General features: G+C 41.6%; 1 protein-coding gene across 2 annotated transcripts in view; it reads right to left on the reverse strand.

Annotated features, from left to right (window-relative positions):
* Window positions 1-301: 301 nt before the first annotated feature.
* LOC123992799 (Golgi SNAP receptor complex member 1-like) overlaps window positions 302-23,145 on the reverse strand; it is a 43,436-nt gene continuing 20,592 nt past the window's right edge. For both annotated transcript variants that reach the window (XM_046294321.1, XM_046294322.1), the window contains exons 7-9: window positions 11,335-11,364; window positions 3,730-3,812; window positions 302-953 (exon numbers count right to left, since the gene is read on the reverse strand). In XM_046294321.1, the coding sequence (XP_046150277.1) occupies window positions 829-953; window positions 3,730-3,812; window positions 11,335-11,364 (238 nt within the window). In that variant the 3' untranslated portion in view covers window positions 302-828. The remainder of the gene's footprint in view (window positions 954-3,729; window positions 3,813-11,334; window positions 11,365-23,145) is intronic.

Below are 23,145 nucleotides of genomic sequence, written 5' to 3' on the forward strand. Positions count from 1 at the left end.
AAAATGTATGCATGCACTCACTGTAGAGCAAGTTACTTTGGATAGGTGTCTGCTAAGCGGCATAATAAGTAAGTTGAGGGAAGCACGTAATGAAAGAAGAGGTTTAACCATACACCTGTATGTGGGCCATTGTTTAAAGTACTACAGTGATTATGAAGTCATCCATGCAGCACAACAGAATAATGGTATTTGCAGCACTAGAGTTGAATCAATGGCCTTCAATGAAAAATATAATTTCTCAATACATGTCGAAGTTCCAAAAATATATTGAAAAATAAAATGTTAAGTGCCTAGTATCACATACTGTATATTAATAATTTATTAATAATGCACATTGTACAGCCCATGATGATAAACCTCCCGAATCTCCCGCCACTAAAAAACAACCATTCAACTAAAAATCCATCCACCTCAGAAATTAACAGCAAAACAGTCCTCTCTTTCGTATCCGCAATCTGTCTTCAGAGCCTTTAACTCCTCATTTAAGCAAGTGTTTTTTTATATATATAATTCTTTAAAATCTAGTCATATTAGTACATTTGGTCTCCGTTCCCTTAACCAGAGTTGAACAGCACATTCACTTTTGATAGAAAAACTAAACAAAAAGATGCTGCTCCATCTCCCCATCTCCTTCTTCCCTCACTGCTAAATACAAATCAGGTAGTCCATGATGGCTTTGATCAATCCTGTTAACCGATTGGGCCAAGAGGGTGTTGGTCTATCTGTCCGTCTGCTCAGTAGCCTCCAATCACTCAAGCCCATTCTCCAGAGTCCTGATTCCGATGTTACAAACGCAGAGTAACGATTGTTCGACCGGTCTGTCCGTCATCAGTGGAAGGCGTAGAGCAGCAGGAGGATGGTGCAGACGCCGATGACTGCACCCAGGATTAGGGAGTCCCGCCTCTTCCGCAGGTTGATTCGCTGGATGAGGTTGTTGATGGCTGGGAAACGATCTGGAGGAGGAAGTTAAGGGAAACAGAACCAAGTGCCAACCACCTCTTATTACAAGTATGTTCAGAAAATCATTACATTGGAATTATAAACTGGGTAGTTTGAGACCTGAATGCTGAAATCCATAATATAAAACAGTTAATGACAAAACATTTATTTGTACTGCTCTAATTACTTTGGTAACCAGTTTCTAATAGAAATAAGGCACCTTTGAGGTTTGTGGTATATGGCCAATATACCTTGGCTACGGGCTGTATCTGCGTTGTGTCATACAGAAGAACAGCCCTTAGCTGTGGTATATTGGGCATATACCACACCCCCTCTGGCCTTAATCGTTAATTAGAATCTAAAAAAGTCGAATTGCCTGCTTTTCTGATGTCATTGCTAATATTTTTGGTCTGTTCTGAAATTGTATTTCTGAAACAGGCAACTGATCTTTTCTTTTGACAGCAAAGTGAAATATGATCCAATATGTTGTTCATAGAACCCTAGCAGGAGTGAGGAATGGAGCAATTTAAGCCCTCAATCCCCCCCAGTCAGTTAAATGGACCAGAATGGATCAAACTGCTCCGCATGCTCAGATATTTCCTTAGAATCAATAGGAATTTCTCCCCTGAAGAGGCTGGTGTTGGTGCCCCGTGTGAGGAATATATTGTATCGCCCGGTTGGAAGGCCTGACAACCATGCTCAGAGCAAAAAGAAGATACCAGGCAGAATCAAGCTCCCATTAAAGTGGCACTCCAGTCTCCTTTTCACCTCATGTAACACCTGATTTACTTAACAAAAGGCACATCTCAATAGGTGGTCCAGGTATGTCATGACATGGCACAAGTGGGGGTGGGGAAGCTTTCCTCTTTTGCTTTTCAAGCAAGGGGGAGGCCGATGACATCACACATTCCCATCAGACCAAGTCATTGAATGTCCTACTCCTTGAAATTTAGATGACTTGTACTACACTACATTTATACTTGCGATATCACTTTTCAACAGGAAAAGTTCAAAAACCACTGGAGGAGGTCTTTAAATCTCGCTGGGATAGATGTGTTTGATAACAATACAAACTAATCTTGGAGCATGCTCATTGGGCTTATATATATATATATATATATTAATTGAACCTTTAGTTTACTAGGCAAGTCAGTTAAGGACAAATTCTTATTTACAATGATGGCCTACCGGGGAACAGTGGGTTACCTGCCTTTTTCAATGGCAGAATGACAGATTTTTACCTTGTCAGCTCGGGGATTCGATCCAGCAACCTTTCGGTTACTGGCTTAATGCCCTCTAACCACTTGGCTACCTGCTGCCACCCTATTAAACAGTTAGGATTCGTAACGTAAACCAACAGTCACTATGGCATGAATTGTTTAACTTCTCTAGGGTAGGGGGCAGCATTCAGAATTTTGGATGAAAAGCATGCCCAGATTAAACGGCCTGCTACTCGGCCCCAGAAGATATGATATGCATATAACTGGTAGATTTGGATAGAAAACACTAAAGTTTTAAAAAACTGTTAAAATAGTGTTTGAGTATAACAGAACTGATTTGGCAGGTGAACACCTGAGAAAAATCCATTCAGGAAGTAGTTTTTTTTGTGTGTGTAGTTTTCTATTCAATGCCATTACAGTATCCATCGAGTTAGGACTCAAATTGCAGTTCCTATGCCTTCCACTAGATGTCAACAGTCTTTAGAAATAGTTTCAGGCTTGTATTCTGATACCCTGACGTGTCACAGAGCTTTTTCATGCGCAATCCCGAGAGTGCCTTTCTTGTTTACCTTTTATATTGACGACGTTATTGTCCGTTTGAAATATTATAGATAATTTAGGCTAAAACCGGCCTGAGGATTGAATATAAACATTGTTTGACATGTTTCTATGACGTTTACGGATACAATTATTTTTTGTCTGCCTGTTTTGACTGTGTTTGAGCCTGTGGATTACTGAAGAAAACACAAACAAAACAAGAGTTTTTTGGATATAAAGAGACTATCGAACAAAAGGAACATTTATTGAGTAAATGAATGTCTTCTGAGTGCAACCATATGAAGATCAAAGGAAAGGGATTCATTTTCTCTATTTCTGACTTGTGTAACTCTTCTACTTGGCTGTCTACTGTTTGTAATGATTTGTCTGCTGGGCTATGTTCTCAAATAATAGTAAGGTATGCTTTAGCCGTAAAGCATTTAAAAAATCTGACACCGTGGTTGGATTCACAAGAAGTTAATCTTTAAACCTATGTAAAATATGTTTTGTTTTCTGAATTTTTATAATGACTCTTTTTTTTAAATTTGGTGCTCTGAAATCTCACTGGATGTTGGCCAGGTGGGACGCTAGAGTCCCACATACCCTAGAGGGGTTAAGGGACTCTAGAGCTGTATTGTGTCTGGTTGCAGCTCACAGGAGGTAATAGTACGGTAAAATAGAGGACCTAATGAGTAAGAGCGTTGCGCTAACAACGCCACGGTCGTGGGTTCAGTTCCTGCGGGGATCAATTCACATTAACTCACTTCTGTAAATTTCTTTGGATAAAAATATCTACGTGGCATTAAAGGACAATTATGATCAAATAAAAGTTGTTTAAAACACACAACTGGACAATCTCTAGAATTTCTTGTCAGATTAAATACCTAAATAGGTATTTGTGAATTTGTTTTTTCTCAAACAGATATGAACATAGGGTTGGCTTCCCAGACACATTTTAAGCCCAGTCCTAAACATGATGTTTAATGGAGAATCTCCAATGTGCATAAAGTTTGCTAGGTGTTGTAAAGGATACTGGCCAGAGTGTTGACCCTGCTGTGTATGGACTTCAACAGCCCTCTCTGGGATGTCATGTTCTCCTTGGTCGCCATGGCAATACTGCAGGAAGAGAAGAGGAAGAGGTGACAAACACAGGTTAAATTAGGGGAGAGGTAACCCACCCTACAATATCACCCCTGTAAATCTTCTGCTTTGTTATAAAACAGCTTTTCTCCAATCCAGAGTATAGGCAACACTACAATATCACACCTGTAAATCTTCTGCTTTGTTATAAAACAGCTTTTCTCCAATCCAGAGTATAGGCAACACTACAATATCACACCTGTAAGGCTTGTTATCAAACAGCTTTTCTCTAGCAGAAAGTACGAGGCACGATTGTGTGTGTGTGTGGTAACCAAAGTGCAACTACCGTGACAGACAGAAGGCGGGTGGAGGCAGAGAAACCCATTAGAGGGGGAGGAGAACTATCACATTAATTTAGAATGCAGAGAGAGAAATACTGGGGGAGACGAGTCTGAGGCCCTGTGGATATTAGCGCAGAGATACACTGAGGCGTGTAGTGTAGCACAGTGTTTCCCAAATATATTTTTTCAGGAGTATTAGATAAGTAACTAAGTATAATATACAATGGTGTGTGTAATCAGTAATCAGTAGTGTAAGTGATTGTTTTTCATGCATTAATGTGATCATGCAGGGTGTTGAAAGGTGCCAAAGCAAACAACCAAAAGGCCACCAAGAAACACAACAAAATCCATAAAGATGTCTGCATGGAGAGAGTCTCCTCCATGAATGGGGAAGTGGTGTATTTATCCTGGGACACACCGGGCCCAGGTGATTCCCATGTAACTGACGCCCTCCCAACTCCGCCCACCGGCATCCTAAATAAGGAAACAAGAACGAAGAGAGAATACGGCAGACAGAGTGGGAGGGTCGTCACAAACTCTATGGCCTGAATGCCAAGCGTAAAGTCTGGAGGAACCCTGGCACCACCCCCACAGCACGGTGGTTGCAGCATCATGCTGTGGGGGTGCTTTTCAGCAATCGAGACTGGGAAACTTGTCAGGATCGAGGCAAGGGGCGCCAAGTACAGAGAGATCATTGATGAAAACCTGCTCCAGAGCACTCAGGCTTGGATAAAGGTTCACCTTCCAACAGGACAACGACCCTAAGCACACAGCAAAGACAACACAGGAGCTTGATTCTCTTTCGAGTGACCCAGCCAGAGCCCATATTTGAACCCGGTTGAACATCTCTGGAGAGACCTGAAAATAGCTGTGCAGCAACACTCCCCATATGACCTGACAGAGCTTGAGGATCTGCAGAGAACAATGGGAGAAACTCCTCTAATGCAAGTGTGCAAAGCTTGTAGCGTCATACACAAGACTCGAGACTGTAATTCTGCCAAAGGTGCTTCAACAAAAAGGTCTGAATACTTGCGTAAATGTGATATTTCTGTTATGTTTTATAAATTAGCAAACATTTCTAAACTTTGTGTGTAGATTGATGAGGGGGAAAAAACTATTTAATCCATTTTAGAATGAGACTAACCTAACAAAATATGGAAAAAGTCAAGGGGTCTGAATACTTTCCGAAGGCACTGTAGGTGACAACAGCTGTCATAAGCAATCCCATCAAATCATATGGCCAAGCGTCACGTCTGGAGGAAACTGGCACCATCCCTACTAGAGGTCGACCGATACCGATTATTGGAGGACCAAAATAAAGCCTATCCCGATTAAATCGGCCGATATTTAAAAATAAATATATATATTTATAATAATTACAACAATACTGAAAGAAAACTTATTTGAACTTAATATAATACATCAATAAAATCAATTTAGTCTCAAATAAATAATGAAACATGGTCAATTTGGTTTAAATAATGCAAAAACACAGTGTTGGAGAAGAAAGTAAAAGTGCAATATGTGCCATGTAAAAAAGCAAACATTTAAGTTACTTGCTCAGACCATTAGAACATGTGGAACCTGGTGGTTCCTTTTAACATGAGTCTTCAACATTCCCAGGTAAGAGGTTTTTAGGTTGTAGTTCTTATAGGAATTATAGGACTATTTCACTCTATACCATTTGTATTTCATATACCTTTGACTATTGGATGTTCTTATAGGCACTATAGTATTGCCAGCCTAATCTCTGGAGTTGATAGTCAAACATAAAACACTCCAAGATGGCATAGCAGTTCAGACGTCTTTTGTCCTCGTCTTGTCGTGTCCCGTATATATATTTACAACTTTCTTCGCATACCTTTTTATATATCTATTTTTTATTTTCCATAAACTCATCTTCAAAACACTCTCCTGCAATCCGCCTCACCAATTTATCTTTAAAAAAGAAAGAAAGTATTATTTACCTCAAATCTGTAATCCTCCATAGAAGCTAACCAGAAGCTAATCCAGAAGCTAGCCAGAAGCTAGTTAACTGGCTAATCGTTAGTATTCAGCTAACCATGGTTTGTGGTCATCAGCTATTCTTTAGCTCGAAAATCTATCGCCAGTTTGGTACGGCGCGGCTCGGACCGGAACATACCGGACCTATTTTTCTCTCCATGTCCCCGGATTTCACCCGCTAACTCTGGACATTTATACCTGGATCTCGCAGCTAGCTAGCTGCTATCCGTGTGACTATCGACTTTCGTCAATTCCGGAGCAAACATCAATTATTCCAGAGCTAGCCAGCTGAAGAGTTCCATCAGTCACTCCTGGGCTATAATCACCTATCCGGACCCGTTTTACTGCCAACGCGGAGCCCCACCGGGCCTTCACAACTGGACTATCGACGTTATCTACCAGAGGGAGTTATCCGACTGGCTCCTCCGTCGTGACGTTACCTGAACGCCCATCTGCGGTCCGCTAATCGTTAGCCGTCTTATCGGCTGTTATCTGAATAGAGCTATCGGACTATTTTTTTCCGTATTTCCCTCACTTGCTTTAAGCACCAACTGTCAGAGCATCTCACAGATTACTGCACCTATACATAGCCCACCTATAATTTAGCCCAAACAACTACCTCTTTCCCTACTCTATTGATATTATTTATTTATTTTGCTCCTTTGCACACCATTATTTTTATTTCTACTTTGCACATTCTTCCACTGCAAATCTACCATTCCAGTGTTTTACTTGCTATATTGTATTTATTTTGCCACCATGGCCTTTTTTTTGCCTTTACCTCCCTTATCTCACCTCATTTGCTCACATCGTATATAGACTTGTTTATACTGTATTATTGACTGTATGTTTGTTTTACTCCATGTGTAACTCTGTCGTTGTTTGCATCGAACTGCTTTGCTTTATCTTGGCCAGGTCGCAATTGTAAATGAGAACTTGTTCTCAACTTGCCTACCTGGTTAAATAAAGGTGAAATAAATAAATAAATATAAACAGCGCAATGCTTGAAGCACAGCGAAGAGCTGCTGGCAAATGCAGGAAAGTGCCGTTTGAATGAATGCTTACGAGCCTGCTGCTGCCTACCACCGCTCAGTCAGACTGCTCTATCAAATCATAGACTTAATTATAACACAGAAATACCCATTAGGTCATTAATATGGTAAAATCCGGAAACTATCATTTCGAAAACAAAACGTTTATTCTTTCAGTGAAATACGGAACCGTTGCGTAATTTATCTAACGGGTGGCATCCCTAAGTCTAAATATTGCTGTTTCATTGCACAACCTTCAATGTTATGTCATAATTATTTACAATTATGGCAAATTAATTACGGTCTTCGTTAGGAAGAAATGGTCTTCACACAGTTCGCAACGAGCTAGGCAGCCGAAACTTCTGCATATACCCTGACTCTGCATGAACTGAACGCAAGAGAAGTGGCAATTTCCCTAGTTAAAAGAAATTGATGTTAGCAGGCAATATTAACTAAATATGCAGGTTTAAAAATATATACTTGTATATTGATTTTAAGAAAGACATTGATGTTTATGGTTAGGTACACATTGGTGCAACGACAGTGCTTTTTTCACGAATGCATTTGTTAAATACTACTTCACCCGTTAAACGTTTTAAATGGGCCATTCCGATTAATCGGTCGACCTCTAATCCCTAAGGTAAAGCAAGGTGGTGGCAGAATCATGCTGTGGGGATGATAAACAGAGAAAAGTACAGAGTTCCTTGACGAAAACCTGATCCAGAGCTCTCAGGACATCAGATTGGGATGAAAGTTCACCTTCCGACATGACACCCCTAAGCGCATAGCCAAGACAACGCAGGAGTGGCTTCGGGACAAGTCTCTGAATGTCTGTATGGCCCAGTCAGAGCCCAGACTTAAATCCGATGAAACATCTCTGGAGATACCTGAAAATAGCGGTGCAGCAACGCTCCCAATCCAACCTGACAAAGCTTAGTGCTTGAGAGGATCTGCAGAGAAGAATGGGAGAAACTACCCAAATACAGGTGTGCAAAGCTTGTAGCGCCATACCCAAGAAGACTAGAGGCTGTAATCGCTGCCAAAGGTGTTTCAACAAAGTACTGCGTAAAGGGTCTGAATACTAAAATATTAATTAGTAAAAGTTCTACAAAAAAATGTTTTCCTTCTCATTATGGGGTATTTTGTGTAGATTGATGAGTGGAAAAAATCTATTTAATCAATTTTAGAATAAGGCTGTAGCCTAACCAAATGTGGATAAAGTACTTTCCGAAGGCACTGTACACAGACACACACTTCATAGCAAAAAAAGCTTCAGAGAACAACCCTCTGTTAGATATGGTTTTCCCCAGACATCTCAAGACAGCAGATATACAATCTCATTTGAGAAAAGAAAATAGTAGCTTTCACATGGTAACTGTAATTTAGTCTGAAGAGACTAAATGCACCATCAGAGGCGGTACCATTCAGTTAAGAGTCCATTTCCTTCAACAATGTAAAGCCTGGAACAAAGCCTGAGGACACTAGCTAATTTCAGATCTTGCATCTCAGTTCAGATATAGTACATTTCTGTTAGCGCGGTTATTTTCTTATAAGGCATGAGGCCTGGAACAAAGCCTGAGGGCTCTAGCTGATTTCAGATCTTGTGGTGTGCTTCGGTGTACATGGACATCAAGCACTTAATGTTCTCCCATCTCCTTCAACTGAGTGCTGCCTTGTCATTGGAAGATTAAATAGCTGTGATGTGGAAACTTCCTCACCATGTAAGGATGTGGGTGCACTGTGTGTTGAGTGTGTGGGAGCGAAGGTGTTTGAGAAAGTGTGGTAGTTTACCATTTGTAGTACATGTTTGAATAAGCATGTATGTGTGTGTTGTCTAATCTTCATCGCTGCCAGCTGCTGACAGCCTAACACCTCGTAGGGTGTTGCTGAGGGGACAATCAGTCCCTATGCCAAGGATCTAGCTCATATATCATGTTCTCCAGAGTCAGAGGGGAAGACCAGTCGCCTCTCTTCCCATAGCCCAACGCTGCTGGCTACCACTGGGCCAGCATTAGCGCTACGCTAACGCGCTGGCAATCAGAGCTGCTATCTGATAGGGGTGAGGCTAAAGCACACACACACTCTGACTCGACCCGTCTGAAAACCAGCTCAATGCTAAACTAATTCAGCTCATCACCGTTAGCATCTAAAGTAAAGTCACTGTGGGGTTTACAGATAAGTATATTGAGACCAATTCTCTCCAGTCTAACCCCAATTTGACAGAGCTTAATATGAATATGTTACTTTAACTACCAAAAACAGCATTTCTGTGCTGTGAAAATCGCACTCTTTTCTTTCTGCTTCGGTCACTGGAGTCCCAACTGTTCCTCTCAAAACATTGTCGATTTTTATTTCCAACCTGGGTCTTAAAGCCCAATGCATATTAATTCACATAAATGAATCATAGCTCAACCCTCCTCATCCCCACAGGGCATAATAACATAAAAAACTAATCAGGAGAAAAAAATACGCTTCATTATCTTCTGGCAGTGTGCGTGGATTTGTCTTGTTAGGCGTGTTCAAGACGGGGAGGGAACCGGTAATAATCGTGGCTTTCTCATCCAGTGTAATTTTCTGCTTGGCTAAAACAAGAGGGAAGAGTGAGGGAGACTCGGGTCGGTGAGGGAAAGGGGGCTGGACAGGAAGAGGAGCTGGACAGGAAGAGGTACTGCACGGCCCACAAATCCACTTAATGAAGCACCTGTGCCAGTAGATGGTGGGAGGGATAGAACAAACAGGGAGGCTGAGATGATGGGAGGGATAGAGGCAACAGGGAGGCTGAGATGGTGGGAGGGATAGAGGCAACAGGGAGGCTGAGATGATCGGAGGGGAAAGGCAACAGGGAGGCTGAGATGATCGGAGGGATAGAGGCAACATGGGAGGCTGAGATGGTGGGAGGGATAGAGGCAACATGGGAGGCTGAGATGGTGGGAGGGATAGAAGCAATAGGGAGGCTGAGATGGTGGGAGGGATAGAAGCAATAGGGAGGCTGAGATGGTGGGAGGGATAGAGGCAACAGGGAGGCTGAGATGGTGGGAGGGATAGAGGCAACAGGGAGGCTGAGATGGTGGGAGGGATAGAGGCAACAGGGAGGCTGAGATGGTGGGAGGGATAGAGGCAATAGGGAGGGATAGAGGCAATAGGGAGGCTGAGATGGTGGGAGGGATAGAGGCAACAGGGAGGCTGAGATGGTGGGAGGGATAGAGGCAACAGGGAGGCTGAGATGGTGGGAGGGATAGAGGCAATAGGGAGGCTGAGATGGTGGGAGGGATAGAGGCAACAGGGAGGCTGAGATGGTGGGAATGATAGAGGCAATAGGGAGGGATAGAGGCAATAGGGAGGCTGAGATGGTGGGAGGGATAGAGGCAACAGGGAGGCTGAGATGGTGGGAATGATAGAGGCAATAGGGAGGGATAGAGGCAATAGGGAGGCTGAGATGGTGGGAGGGATAGATGCATAGCCCACTTCCTCTCTCTTCAAACTTTGCTTGACCATATCAACCCACTTAGGCCTGAAAGCTGTTCTTGTCTCCATCTCTAATGGTGTAATCGCATCTAAATGGTGTCACAGAGTGGATGTTAAGAGGTGGGGTCAGAGGCAAGGAGCTCCACACTGACCAAGGTCACCATCTGATCTGTCAGGATCACTAGGGTCTCTGTACTGGACTCTTTAGAGAGACTTCACCTCATGCCCATGGAGATGTCTAATGTCCAGTGTAGCTACCAGTTTAAAGACAACAAAAAAGTGCACACTAGGGAGTACAGTAGTGTGTGTGTAACAATCCCCTAAAGTCCCAACAAGGATAGTAAAACAAAAATTATCCCTCATGGAGACATTTCCCAGGTCCCCACGAGGACAAAGCCTATTTTAGACTTAGGTTAGGGGGTTAGGGAAAATAGGATTTTGAATGGAAATGCATTTTAGGTGCCCACAAGAATAGTAAAACATATGCTGTGTGTGTGTGTGTGTGTGTGTGTGTGTGTGTGTGTGTGTGTGTGTGTGTGTGTGTGTGTGTGTGTGTGTGTGTGTGTGTGTGTGTGTGTGTGTGTGTGTGTGTGTGTGTGTGTGTGTGTGTGTGTGTGTGTGTGTGTGTGTGTGTGTGTGTGTGTGTGTGTGTGTGTGAGGGAGAGAGAGAGAGAGAGAGAGAGAGAGAGAGATAACGTCTGTCTGCATTAGGCTTACCTTATTGTGTCATCCATCAGCCGGTCTGAGCTGTAGAGAGGGAGAGAGAATCAGAGAAGAAAGAGATGGTTAGTTTCTGTGGTGAGGCAGCAGCAGTGTGTTGACATGGGGGAGATCGATTAACTTGAGCTCCTCCACATATCTCTGGGAGTCAGGGTGGCAACAATTGGTGCCAAGCTGGCCAGAATCCTGATCAGGTCCCTGGGCGGGATGCGCTGGGATCCACTTCCTCCCTCCATCCATCAATCCCCAGCAGCACCCCGGCTAACAGAGCCTATGGGCTGAAATCCTTAACTTTGATTTATGTGGTGGGCCTTAATTCCAATTTCCCATTGACTTCAATGTATGAAGTTATGATTAACAAGAAAACAGAGTTGCTTTTGTGCATCTTGAGTTAGGATGAGGAACTACTGAATACGTCCCAGGTCACGGTTGGGGTCATAAGGCCATATGATTTGATGGGATGTTTATGACAGCTGTTGTGTCACCTATAGTGCCTTCGGAAAGTATTTAGACCCCTTGAAGTTTTCCACATGTTGTTAGGTTACAGTCTCATTCTAAAATGTATTAAAATCGTTTTCCCCCCTCATCAATCTTCAAAGTTTAGAAATGTTTGCTAATTTATTTTTAAAAAACAGAACAGAAATATCACATTTACACAAGTATTCAGACCCTTTACACAGTACTTTGTTGAAGCACCTTTGGCAGCAATTACAGTCTCGAGTCTTCTTGGGTATGACGCTACAAGCTTTGCACACTTGCGTTAGAGGAGTTTCTCCCATTGTTCTCTGCAGATCCTCAAGCTCTATCAGGTCATATGGGGAGTGTTGCTGCACAGCTATTTTCAGGTCTTTCCAGAGATGTTCAACCGGGTTCAAATATGGGCTCTGGCTGGGTCACTCAAAGAGAATCAGAGACTCCTGCGTTGTCTTGGCTGTGTGCTTAGAGTCGTTGTCCTGTTGGAAGGTGAACCTTGACCCAAGTCTGAGGTCCTGAGTGCTCTGGAGCAGGTTTTCATCAAAGATATCTGTACTTTGCACCCTTCACCTTGATCCTGACTAGTCTCCCAGTCTTGATTGCTGAAAAGCACCCCCACAGCATGATGCTGCCACCACCATGCTTCACCGTTGGGCTGGTGCCAGGTTTCCTCCAGATGTAACGATTGGCATTCAGGCCAAAGAGTTCAATCATGGTTTCATCAGACCAGAGAATCTTGTTTCTCAAGGTCGAAGATTCTTTAGGTGTCTTTTGGCAAACTCCAAGCGGGCTGACATGTGCCTTTGCCGAGGAGTGGCTTCTGTCTTGCAACTAACATTAAAGCCTGATTTGGTGGAGTGCTGCAGTGATGGTTGTCCTTCTGGAAAGTTATTCCATCACCACAGAGGAACTCGAGAGCACTGTAAGAGTGACCATCGGATTCTTGGTCACATCCCTGACCAAGGCCCTTCTACCTCAATTGTTCAGTTAGGCTGGGCGGCCAGCTCTAGGAAGAGCCTTGGTGGTTTCAAACCTCTTCCACTTAAGAATGATGGAGGCAACTGTGTTCTTGTGGACCTTCAATGCTGCAGAAATGTTTTGGTACCCTTCCCCCAGATCTGTGCCAACACAATCTTGTCTCGGAGCTCTATGGACAATTCCTTCAACCTCATGTCTTGGTTTTTGCTCTGACATGTACTGTCAATTGGGGGACCTCATAGAGACAGGTGTGTGCCTTTCCAAATCATGTCCAATCAATTTACCATGGATGGACTGCAATCAAGTGGTAGAAACATCTCAAGGATGATCAATGGAAATAGGATGCACCTGAATGTATACCTGAAATCTGACCTATGTGTCGTGTTTTTTTCACTGTCAGTCAAAGTCAGGCTTTCACCTAGATTCGCCGGGTCAGTCTGTCATGGAAAGAGACTAATGTTTTGTACACTCAGTGTATACCTCACTTGAATATGAACACAGACAAAAATAGTACTACTTCTAACTTCCTACTTCCCAAGGTGTCCCAACCTTTCCTACAAACAAATAGCCTTGCTATCATTTCTAGTCCCCTTCACTCTGACACAGTACCTATCACCTCAGAGCTCGTCTCTTTACACACAGCTAATAAATAGCCTGCTGTTTATCTGGTGTGTCACCTCGTACCGTGTCAGTGCAGTGGCAGACCTGGCCCTTCATTCATCTGCAGCCTGAAGACAACCAGTTGATGAAAACATTAGGCCTGGAGATCAGCACTGTTAGCAATGTGCTGTTAATCGTTATAAAATGGCCCCAGTTGCCGCTGACAAGGCCCTCTTCAGTCTCTCTTCCTGCCCTATAGCAATTAGCAATAGTCTCTTATGGCTGTGCAGAGCCGTTTTCCATATGGTATGGATCTTATTTTTTATTTTTTTTATTTTTTTAAACTGGTAAATTACTACTAGCTTACCCTAGACTCATGATTTGTTTAGTAATCTTTTTGCTTACTACATTATTCCATATGTGTTATTTCATAGTGTTGTCTTCACTATTAATCTACAATGTAGAAAATAGTAAAAATAAAGAAAATCCCTTGAATGAGTAGGTGTTCTAAAACTTTTGACCGGTCGTGTACATTACAGCATTATGGATGCTAACCAATTAGAATGGAGCTAATGGTGTGGAATGGTGGAGGGATGGGATGACTGTTACAGTTAATGGGCACTGGGCAGCATCTTACATTAAATATTGCTCTGATGGAAATACTGAACGCATTCTGAAGACAAGGCAATCTGCTGCACCTGTAGCTCTGTGTGGCTTTTAAAGGAACATCTCCACCTCACCATTTTCCTGAACAGACAGAGTGTGTGTGTGTGTTTACAGGTTAATTAAACAAGAGGTGTTGTTGTGATGTTGATGGACCCAGGCAGTAACATCTAAGCTGGAGATAATTACTGTCTGAGTAAATCATTTGTTTGGTTTTCTAGGCCCTGGATGACTAAGGGGTAAGCTGGGCTCAAGAGATCCAGGATCCTGCTCCCCTGAGTGGGGGAGGCCCCAGAGTATACTGTCCTACCCTGGAGGGAGAGGACATGGCGAAAAGAACTCTCCTCCATCTAGTCCCACAGAGCCTAATAACGTCACAGCATGCATACTCTCCTAGTGTCACGATCCCCCCCGTGGCTCAAGTTGCTCGTCAAAAACAACGGTCTCTGCACTTTATTTCCTAATTAGAATCAATACTGATAATGTTTCAGAAAAGGAGGAAAAACAAAGTAGCAGTCAGTTCAGTCCTCCCTCCAGGGAACAGGACACCAGCATTAGGTCATTGGTGAACAAATCTGGAACATCATTTCCAAACCTCCATTGTTGGAAAAATAATGATTTTATATTGTACCAGACAGGACGTGATTGTGATAGTCAAGCCAATTTGAATCATGTCGTACACAACAGTACTACACCTTGGTGTCTCAGCTTTGCGCACGCACACGGATACCCACGGACACACTTCATCCCCTATTCCCCCAGCGATGCATGTCCTCCGGGGGGGGGGGCAGATCTATGACTGGCAAGGTCCTCTTGTTACTAAATGGGCTGACCAGTGCCTGGCAACCACATCTTTTATGGTTTGGACTTGAGGGAACAGCATGACTCAAGGAGAGGGAGAGTGGGAAGGCAAAGGAGGGAGATGGGGGGGGGGGGGGACAAAGGAGGCAGAGAAAGAGCTGAGAGGGGAGGGGCAGCACAACTCAAAGAGGAAGGAGGAAGGGTGAGTGCAGAGCTTTGCGGTCTCTATGTTGGTCTGGCTCGTGTCAACGGGGAAGAAATATGGAGGTTGCCAATAATGATGAATTAAAAGAGGGCTTGATAATCAGGGTGGAGAGTGAGTGTTGACAATACAGTAGGAAGTGTGTGTAGCTGTGTTCCCAAAGGAAACAGTTGTATCTGCATATCAAACAATTACAGGTACAACTGCATTTAGTGAGCTGGTTTAATTAAACATGGACCATTCTTTTCATCAATTCAGAAAACAACATTACCATCATGATGTCTTGATCCCTGTTTGTATGATTTGTGTTCCTGTTTAAAAATGTACTATAACATTTTTAAAAATGTACTATAACATTTTTAAAAAAGGGGTTGTTCTGGGACATCGGCTGCGTTCTGATTCTCTACCCTTCTCCTGAAGTGTGCACTTAAACACTCCCCTCATGGATTTAAAAGGAATGAACTGGTGTGAGGAATATGGTGGAAACTCCTTCCAGAAATGCTCACATCAATCCAATGCTTTCATTGCACCAATCCAATGCATGATTGGGAGTGAACACCTCTGGAGAAGGGTAGAGAATCGGAATATGAGGAGGATAGTGGGTTACTCTAGCAAAGTCATTGGTGGAGGGACACAAAGCCAAAAGGCCATGTCCTCATACGGGACCTGACCACAGTCACACCTCTGAATACCAGATGGGTCACACACACCCTTTCCCAATAGAAACTGTTCTAACCTCGCACTATTACAATAGCCAAAGCAGCACACATGTACCTCAGACATAGCCCATGGTACTAAGTCTAGATACTGTATTAACCATATTATATACAGTATTTAACATTTGTTGGTACAGTTTTAATATTTAGTCAAGAATAGATTAATGTTGCCCCAAGAAGATCAAAAATGATGTTTTAAAGCTTTGAATAACAACAACTGTCTGCCTGCCACTTTGGTAAAAGCCTGAGGAATGGGGCCGGAGAAAGACTCTCGCATTAATAGACAGAGCTATGGATGAAGACTGACCAAGTTATCTAATGTATATTTTGAAAGGTTCTGATTGGGTAATAGTGTTGAACTAAGCTCATGTGGAAAAAGTTATATTCTTCAAGAATAAAGGCCGGGGTGATGACAAAATTTAAAATCAGCCGGTGATTGTCAAGCAAATAACTGTCTCACGATAATTGACCGTTAATTAACAAACACATTGAGCATCACCTGGCTTCCACAGCTTACAAGCCTCTGATGCAGACCTTTGGAACTTCTACATTTTAAATTTAATAAATCCATGTGCTATAGTCTATACCATTCAATAAATTCATGATTTATTTTAGACAGGTCTAAAGAAACATAATATGAAGAAAATGTAGTCTATTTCAGAAGAAAATAATAGCATACTGAGTTTTCCTTATGTTAGGTCCTGATCTGGCTATGCTATATGGCTGTGGGCTACACTAGTTCATTTAGCAGACAATATCATCTTAGAATTCTGTGGCGTTATTTTATAGTTAGAAGAATATAATATTTTCTCCAAAAGTTGAGGGAATGAGCACAAGTGTTGGGCGGTTAACAAAGAAACAGGCACTCCTACATGCTTCATGTAGAGTTATTAACCTCTCTGGGATATGTGGGATGCTAGCGTCCCACCTGGCAAAAAGCCAGAGCGCCATATTCAAATAAATTACTATAAAAATCAAACTTTCATGAAATCACACACATGTAGCTTTAATTTGTATCGTACGTGTTGTGAATCCAGCCAGCATGTCAGATTTTAAAAAGGCTTTTCGGCAAAAGCAAACGATGCCATTATCTGAGGATAGCACCTCCGTAAACAAAGAGAGAAGCATATTTCAACCCTGCAGGCGCGACACAAAACGCAGAAATAAAAATCATGCCTCATCTTTGACTTCTGTTGGGACTCCAATATGTCCCATAAACATCACAAACCGTCCTTTTGTTCGATTAATTTAGTCGATATATATCCAAAATGTCTATTTATTTCGCGCATTTGATCCAGAAAAACACCAGTTCCAACTTGCGCAACGTGACTACAAAATCTCAAAAGTTACCTGTAAACTTTGCCAAAACATTTCAAACTACTGTTGTAATATAACTAAGTATTTTTTAAAGTAAATAATCGATAAAATTGAAGACAAATGATCTGTGTTCAATACAGGAAGAAAAAATAAACTGATGCTACCTTTCTGGTCACGCGCCTCAAACAAACAGTACACTTGAAGTGAAAAAGATGAACCAATTTCTAAAGACTGGTGACATCCAGTGGAAGCGGTAGGAACTGCAAGAAGGTCCCTTAGAAATCTGGATTCCCAATGAAAACCCATTGAAAAGAGAATGACCTAAAAAAAAAAACAATCTGAATGGTTTATCCCTCTGGGTTTCACCTGCTACATAAGTTATGTTATACTCAGACATGATTCAAACAGTTTTAGAAACTTCAGAGTGTTTTCTATCCAAATCTACTAATACTATGTATATCTTATCTTCCGGGGATGAGTAGCAGGCAGTTGAATTTGGGCATGCATTTCATCCAGACGTGCAAATACTGCCTCCTGTCATCAAGAAGTTAATGTAACATTAGTTGTTCTACAAATGTTGGACTATATATATATATATATTTATATTTTTTATACATTGTAAGTCTGCATGATGAGACTAATGATTATTTGAAAAAAGTAGCTTGAAAAGGCATGAGCTCTGCTTAGTTTTTTTGCGCAGAATGTATACTTTGTCTCATTCACAATTTGAGAAGCACTTCACGGCGGCCTCCTCTTTGTGAGGTCGTAATGCACCCTAAAAAAATCCATGTCTTTTGCAGCTCCTCTCCCTGAGTGGTGCCTGCTCTGAAGCACTTCTCACTAACAGCTCTCCATCAAGTGATCTGGTCTTTCTCACAGGGTACAAGTGAATACAGAGACAATGAAGAGGATCTTGGCAGAACGGTGCACATTTCCTTTGTCAGCCAACAAGATGAGTAGGCCTAACGAACAGCAAAAGTATTAGCCTATGTCAATCTACTATCCCCCATAGTACAAAAGTTGACCTATTATATTCTGTGTGAGAAATAAATATTCCAAACATAGTCTGGGATGGTTGTGGGATGTGATAGATCCCAAATGAATACAACCGCTAGCATCAAAAACCTTTTTAAAGCATTTTAGCTTAAAATGTTGATAAACTACAAAGCTATTTCTTCACAATGTATGTGCAGCTATGCGCACAGGGCAGTAGGCTATAAATGTGAATGTTCCGTTAGCAGGAAAACACCATTATCAAAAGTGACCACAAATGTGATTATGCATTTAATGCTTTTATTATAAAGGTGCATTTTTATGGTGAAAACTATCTTGAAACTAATGCACTGCCAGTTAGCTCTACACCACTGGTAAAGTGGATTACATTTACATTTACATTTACATTTACATTTAAGTCATTTGCACGCTCTTATGCCAAATTGGTGCATTCACCTTATGACATCCAGTGGGACAGTCTAACAATACATCTAAAACTGGTAAAGTGGATTAATGTGCTTAAGTTATTTGGCCACTTTAGTTGTGATACAAACCTTATTAAAACATATAGGCCAATAGGGGCTAGGCTACATGAGGTGTGCGACTACGATTTTTTTTTTTATATCATAAGACCCCTTGACTTTATCCACAATTTATTATGGTACAACCTTATTCTAAAATTAGTTTTTATTTGCATCAATCTACACACAATACCCCATAATGACAACGGAAATATCACATTTACATAAGTATTCAGACCGTTTGCTGAGTACTTTGTTGAAGCACCTTTGTCAGAGAATACAGCCTTTAGTTTTCTTGGGTAAGTTTGGCACACCAGCATTTGGGGAGTTTCTCTCATTCCTCTTTGCAGATCATCTCAAGCTCTGTCAGGTTGGATGGGGAGTGTTGCTGCAGAGCTATTTTTAGGTCTCTCCTGAGATGTTTGACCGGGTTCACATTAGAAGTTGACCGATTAATAGGAATGGCCGGGTTAACTGGGGCCGATTTCAAGTTCATAACAATCGGAAATCTGTATTTTTTTTACTCTATTAAATCTTTATTTAACTAGGCAAGTCAGTTAAGAACACATTATTTTCAATGACGGCCTAGGAACGGTGGGTTAACTACCTCGTTCAGGGGCAGAACGGCAGATTTTTACCTTGTCTGCTCGGGGGATTCAATCTAGCAACCATACAGTTAACTAGTCTAACGCAATAACGACCTGCCTCTCTCTCGTTGCACTCCACGAGGAAACTGCCTGTTACGCGAATGCAGTAATCAAGGTAAGTTGCTAGCTAGCATTAAACTTATCTTATAAAAAACAATCATAATCACTAGTTAAACTAGTAATATCATCAACCATGTGTAGTTATCTAGCTTGTCCTGCGTTGCATATAATCGATGCGTATCGTTGCTCCAATGTGTACCTAACCATAAACATCAATGCCTTAAAATCAATACACAGACGTATATTTTTTAATCTGCATATTTTGCTAAAAGAAACCCAGGTTAGCAGACAATATTAACTAGGTGAAATTGTTTCACTTCTCTTGCGTTCATTGCACGCAGAGTCAGTGTATATGAAACAGTTTGGGCTGCCTAATTTGCAAGAATTTTACGTAATTATGACTTAACATTGAAGGTTGTGCAAGTAACAGGAATATTTTGACTTATGGATGCCACCCGTTAGATAAAATACGGAACGGTTCCGTATTTCACTGAAAGAATAAACTCCTTGTTTTCGAGATGATAGTTTCCGGATTCGACCATATTAATGACCCAAGGCTCGTATTTCTGTGTATTATCATGTTAGAACTAAGTCTATGATTTGATAGGGCAGTCTGACTGTGCGATGGTAGGCACCAGTAGGCTCGTAACTTATTCATTCAAACCGCACTTTCGTGCGTTTGCCAGCAGCTGTTTATGACTTCAAAAGCCTATCAACTCCCGAGATTAGGCTCGTGTAACCGATGTGAAATGGCTAGCTAGTTAGCGGGGTGCGCGCTAATAGCGTTTCAAACGTCACTCGCTCTGAGACTTGGAGTAGTTGTTCCCCTTGCTCTGCAAGGGCTGCGGCTTTTGTGGAGCGATGGGTAACGCTGCTTTGAGGGTGGCTGTTGTCGTTGTGTTCCTGGTTCAAGCCCAGGTAGGAGCGAGGAGAGGGACGGAAGCTATACTGCTACACTGGCAATACTAAAGTGCCTATAAGAACATCAAATAGTCAAAGGTTAATGAAATACAAATGGTAGAGAGAGAAATAGTCCTATAATTCCTAAAATAACTACAACCTAAAACTTCTTACCTGGGAATATTGAAGACTCTTGTTAAAAGGAACCACCAGCTTTCATATGTTCTCATGTTCTGGGCAAGGAACTTAAACGTTAGCTTTCTTACATGGCAAAGATTGCACATTTGCAAACATTTTATTTATACATTTGCAAACATTTCTAAAAAGCTGTTTTCACTTTGTCATTATGGGATATTGTGTGTAGATTGCTGAGAATTAACAAAAAATATTTAATCCATTTTAGAATAAGGCTGTAACGTAACAAAATGTGGAAAAGGTTAAAGGATTTGAATACTTTCTGAAGGCATTGTATAATTCACAAGTGATAAGCTAATATTGTCACCCATCAGCAGTGGTTTAAAAATACTGAAGTACTACTTGTCTTTTTTGGGGGTATCTGTTCTTTACTTTTGATATACATTTGTCAACTTTTACTTCACTACATTCCTGAAGAAAATAATGTACTTTTTACTCCATACATTTTCCTTGACACCCAAAACTACTATTAACATTTTGAATGCTTAGCAGGAAAGGAAAAATGGTCAAATTCACACACTTATCAAGAGAACATCCCTGGTCAGCCCTACTGCCTCTGATCTGGCGGACTCACTAAACACCAATACTTTGTAAATGTGTGTGTTGCAGCGTGCCCATCTCTCCGTAAAAAAAAGATAATGGTGCCGTCTGGTTTGCTTAATATAAGAAATTTGGAATGATTTTTACTTTTGATACTTCAGTATATTTAAAACAAAATGCTTTTACTCAAATAGTATTGTACTGGGCGACTTTCACTTGAGTCATTTTCTATTAAGGTCATTATTCTATTAAACTTTTACTCAAGTATGACAATTGGGTACTTTTTCCACCACTGCCCTACTATTCTTGATTTAATCTAGTCTTTATATATACTAAATAATATGTGTGAAATTCATTTGGATTTAGAATGGACCATTATAATGCACCCGTTTCAAAACAGAGGGAAAAAAATGTGTTCTCTACACTTAAATAGCAAATGGAGGACTCTTTTCCCGTGGTTTATTTTCATGTGGTTTATTTTCATGCCAGACAGGTAGGCTATAGACCTGTTGTAAATATAAGCAATGTGCTTAATATTAGGAAAGTTGAGAAATAAATATAGTAGGCCTAGCCTATAAAAAGAGGATCCCATCAGCTTTCTAAGAGGCCATCACTCTGTATTCTCACGCAATTTCACAGCCTATAGACATGTTGCATAACATGGTCTCTCATGAAGTTCGATTAGATTTTCAATTACATTTGCATTGATGTCAGAGATTACAGGGAGAATAGTGCACCGGGTACCAGGCAGTTTGATAGGCTACTAATGACCATCAGCAGCATCAGAGCTTGGAGAAAAACAAATTACAGTGACTAAACGGTCACGTGGAATTTGACTGCCCTCATGACTCGTGACCACCGGTGTGGCGGTAATACGGTCACCGCAACAGCCCTATTCAAGAATTAATGGCTATATATCAGAAAAATTCCCAAAATGTACAAAATCGCAGACTGTAGCATTAAAAGTTGCTACGACCAAATGCTTCCAGGGTTAAATTCAACAACATTTTTAAAAAGCAGTCCAGGTACCTTAACATCACTGAACACACACAGCCGCAACATTTCACCCAGTCAGCAGAAAAGGTCTATTGCACAGTTAACTCCATATAAGCCGTAATGTTGATCACGTTATTTTGGGCTCATCACAGAAACATCTGACAGAAAACGAGACGACACAAATCAACGTGAAGAAGCTCTCTCCACCCGGTAGAATGAAGGTAATGTTGACCCTGGCACTACTGGCTCCTGTGGCCGCCCAGTCTTCGTAAACCTTACCTTTTCACTGAGCTGACATCTACAACAATGACTACACCCAACCCAGCATCATCTAAAGCGTCTACCCCATTGGCCCAATGTCCGGCGTGCAAGTGTGCTGTGACATGGCCACTGACAGCAGGCTGGACGGTACTTCTACAGGCAATGGGATCACTACAAGAGAGGGTTTTGCAACGCAGATGGAGAATAGTGGCTGGAAAACATCTTCCATTTCACACTGAGGAGAAGTAGAGTGTGGACATGGAGGACTTGAGGGAAACAGAGTGTTCGCCAAGTACTACTACTCCTCTGTGGGTCCAGGATCCGACAGCTACAAATCAATTTACATTAGCAGATGTCCCAAAGTGCTTATACTGCACATCACTGAATTCACCAATGGAGGAGCATGTGACTCGATGTCCTATCACAGGTTTCCAAAATGCTCCACTTCTGACAGAACTCTAGATAAGACTAGTGGTCTAAACTGTGCTAGAGTTAATGGGGGCGTTCTGGTAGAATATTTGTGCTCTGACAAGCCCTAATGGTGTGTATGTATGTGGAGTTGATGATTACTTCATTCCAGTTGGTGTTCACCGGTGTTCCTGGAAAGATGACTACTCTCAAATCTACTAAATATACCTGCTGTCTCTCTCTAAATCACCCAAATCAAACATCATGAGCTTGGACAGTATTTGGCTAGAGATGAAGACATATAGGATGTAAGCCATATACAGGTGCCAAAATCAACATACTGTCTTTATTTATTTTTTTTATTTTTTTTCACCTTTATTTAACCAGGTAGGCTAGTTGAGAACAAGTTCTCATTTGCAACTGCGACCTGGCCAAGATAAAGTATAGCAGTGTGAACAGACAACACAGAGTTACACACGGAGTAAACAATTAACAAGTCAATAACACAGTAGAAAAAAGGGGGAGTCTATATACAA

This window comes from Oncorhynchus gorbuscha, linkage group LG13, assembly GCF_021184085.1.
Source record: "Oncorhynchus gorbuscha isolate QuinsamMale2020 ecotype Even-year linkage group LG13, OgorEven_v1.0, whole genome shotgun sequence".
In the NCBI taxonomy this organism is placed as follows: domain Eukaryota; kingdom Metazoa; phylum Chordata; class Actinopteri; order Salmoniformes; family Salmonidae; genus Oncorhynchus; species Oncorhynchus gorbuscha.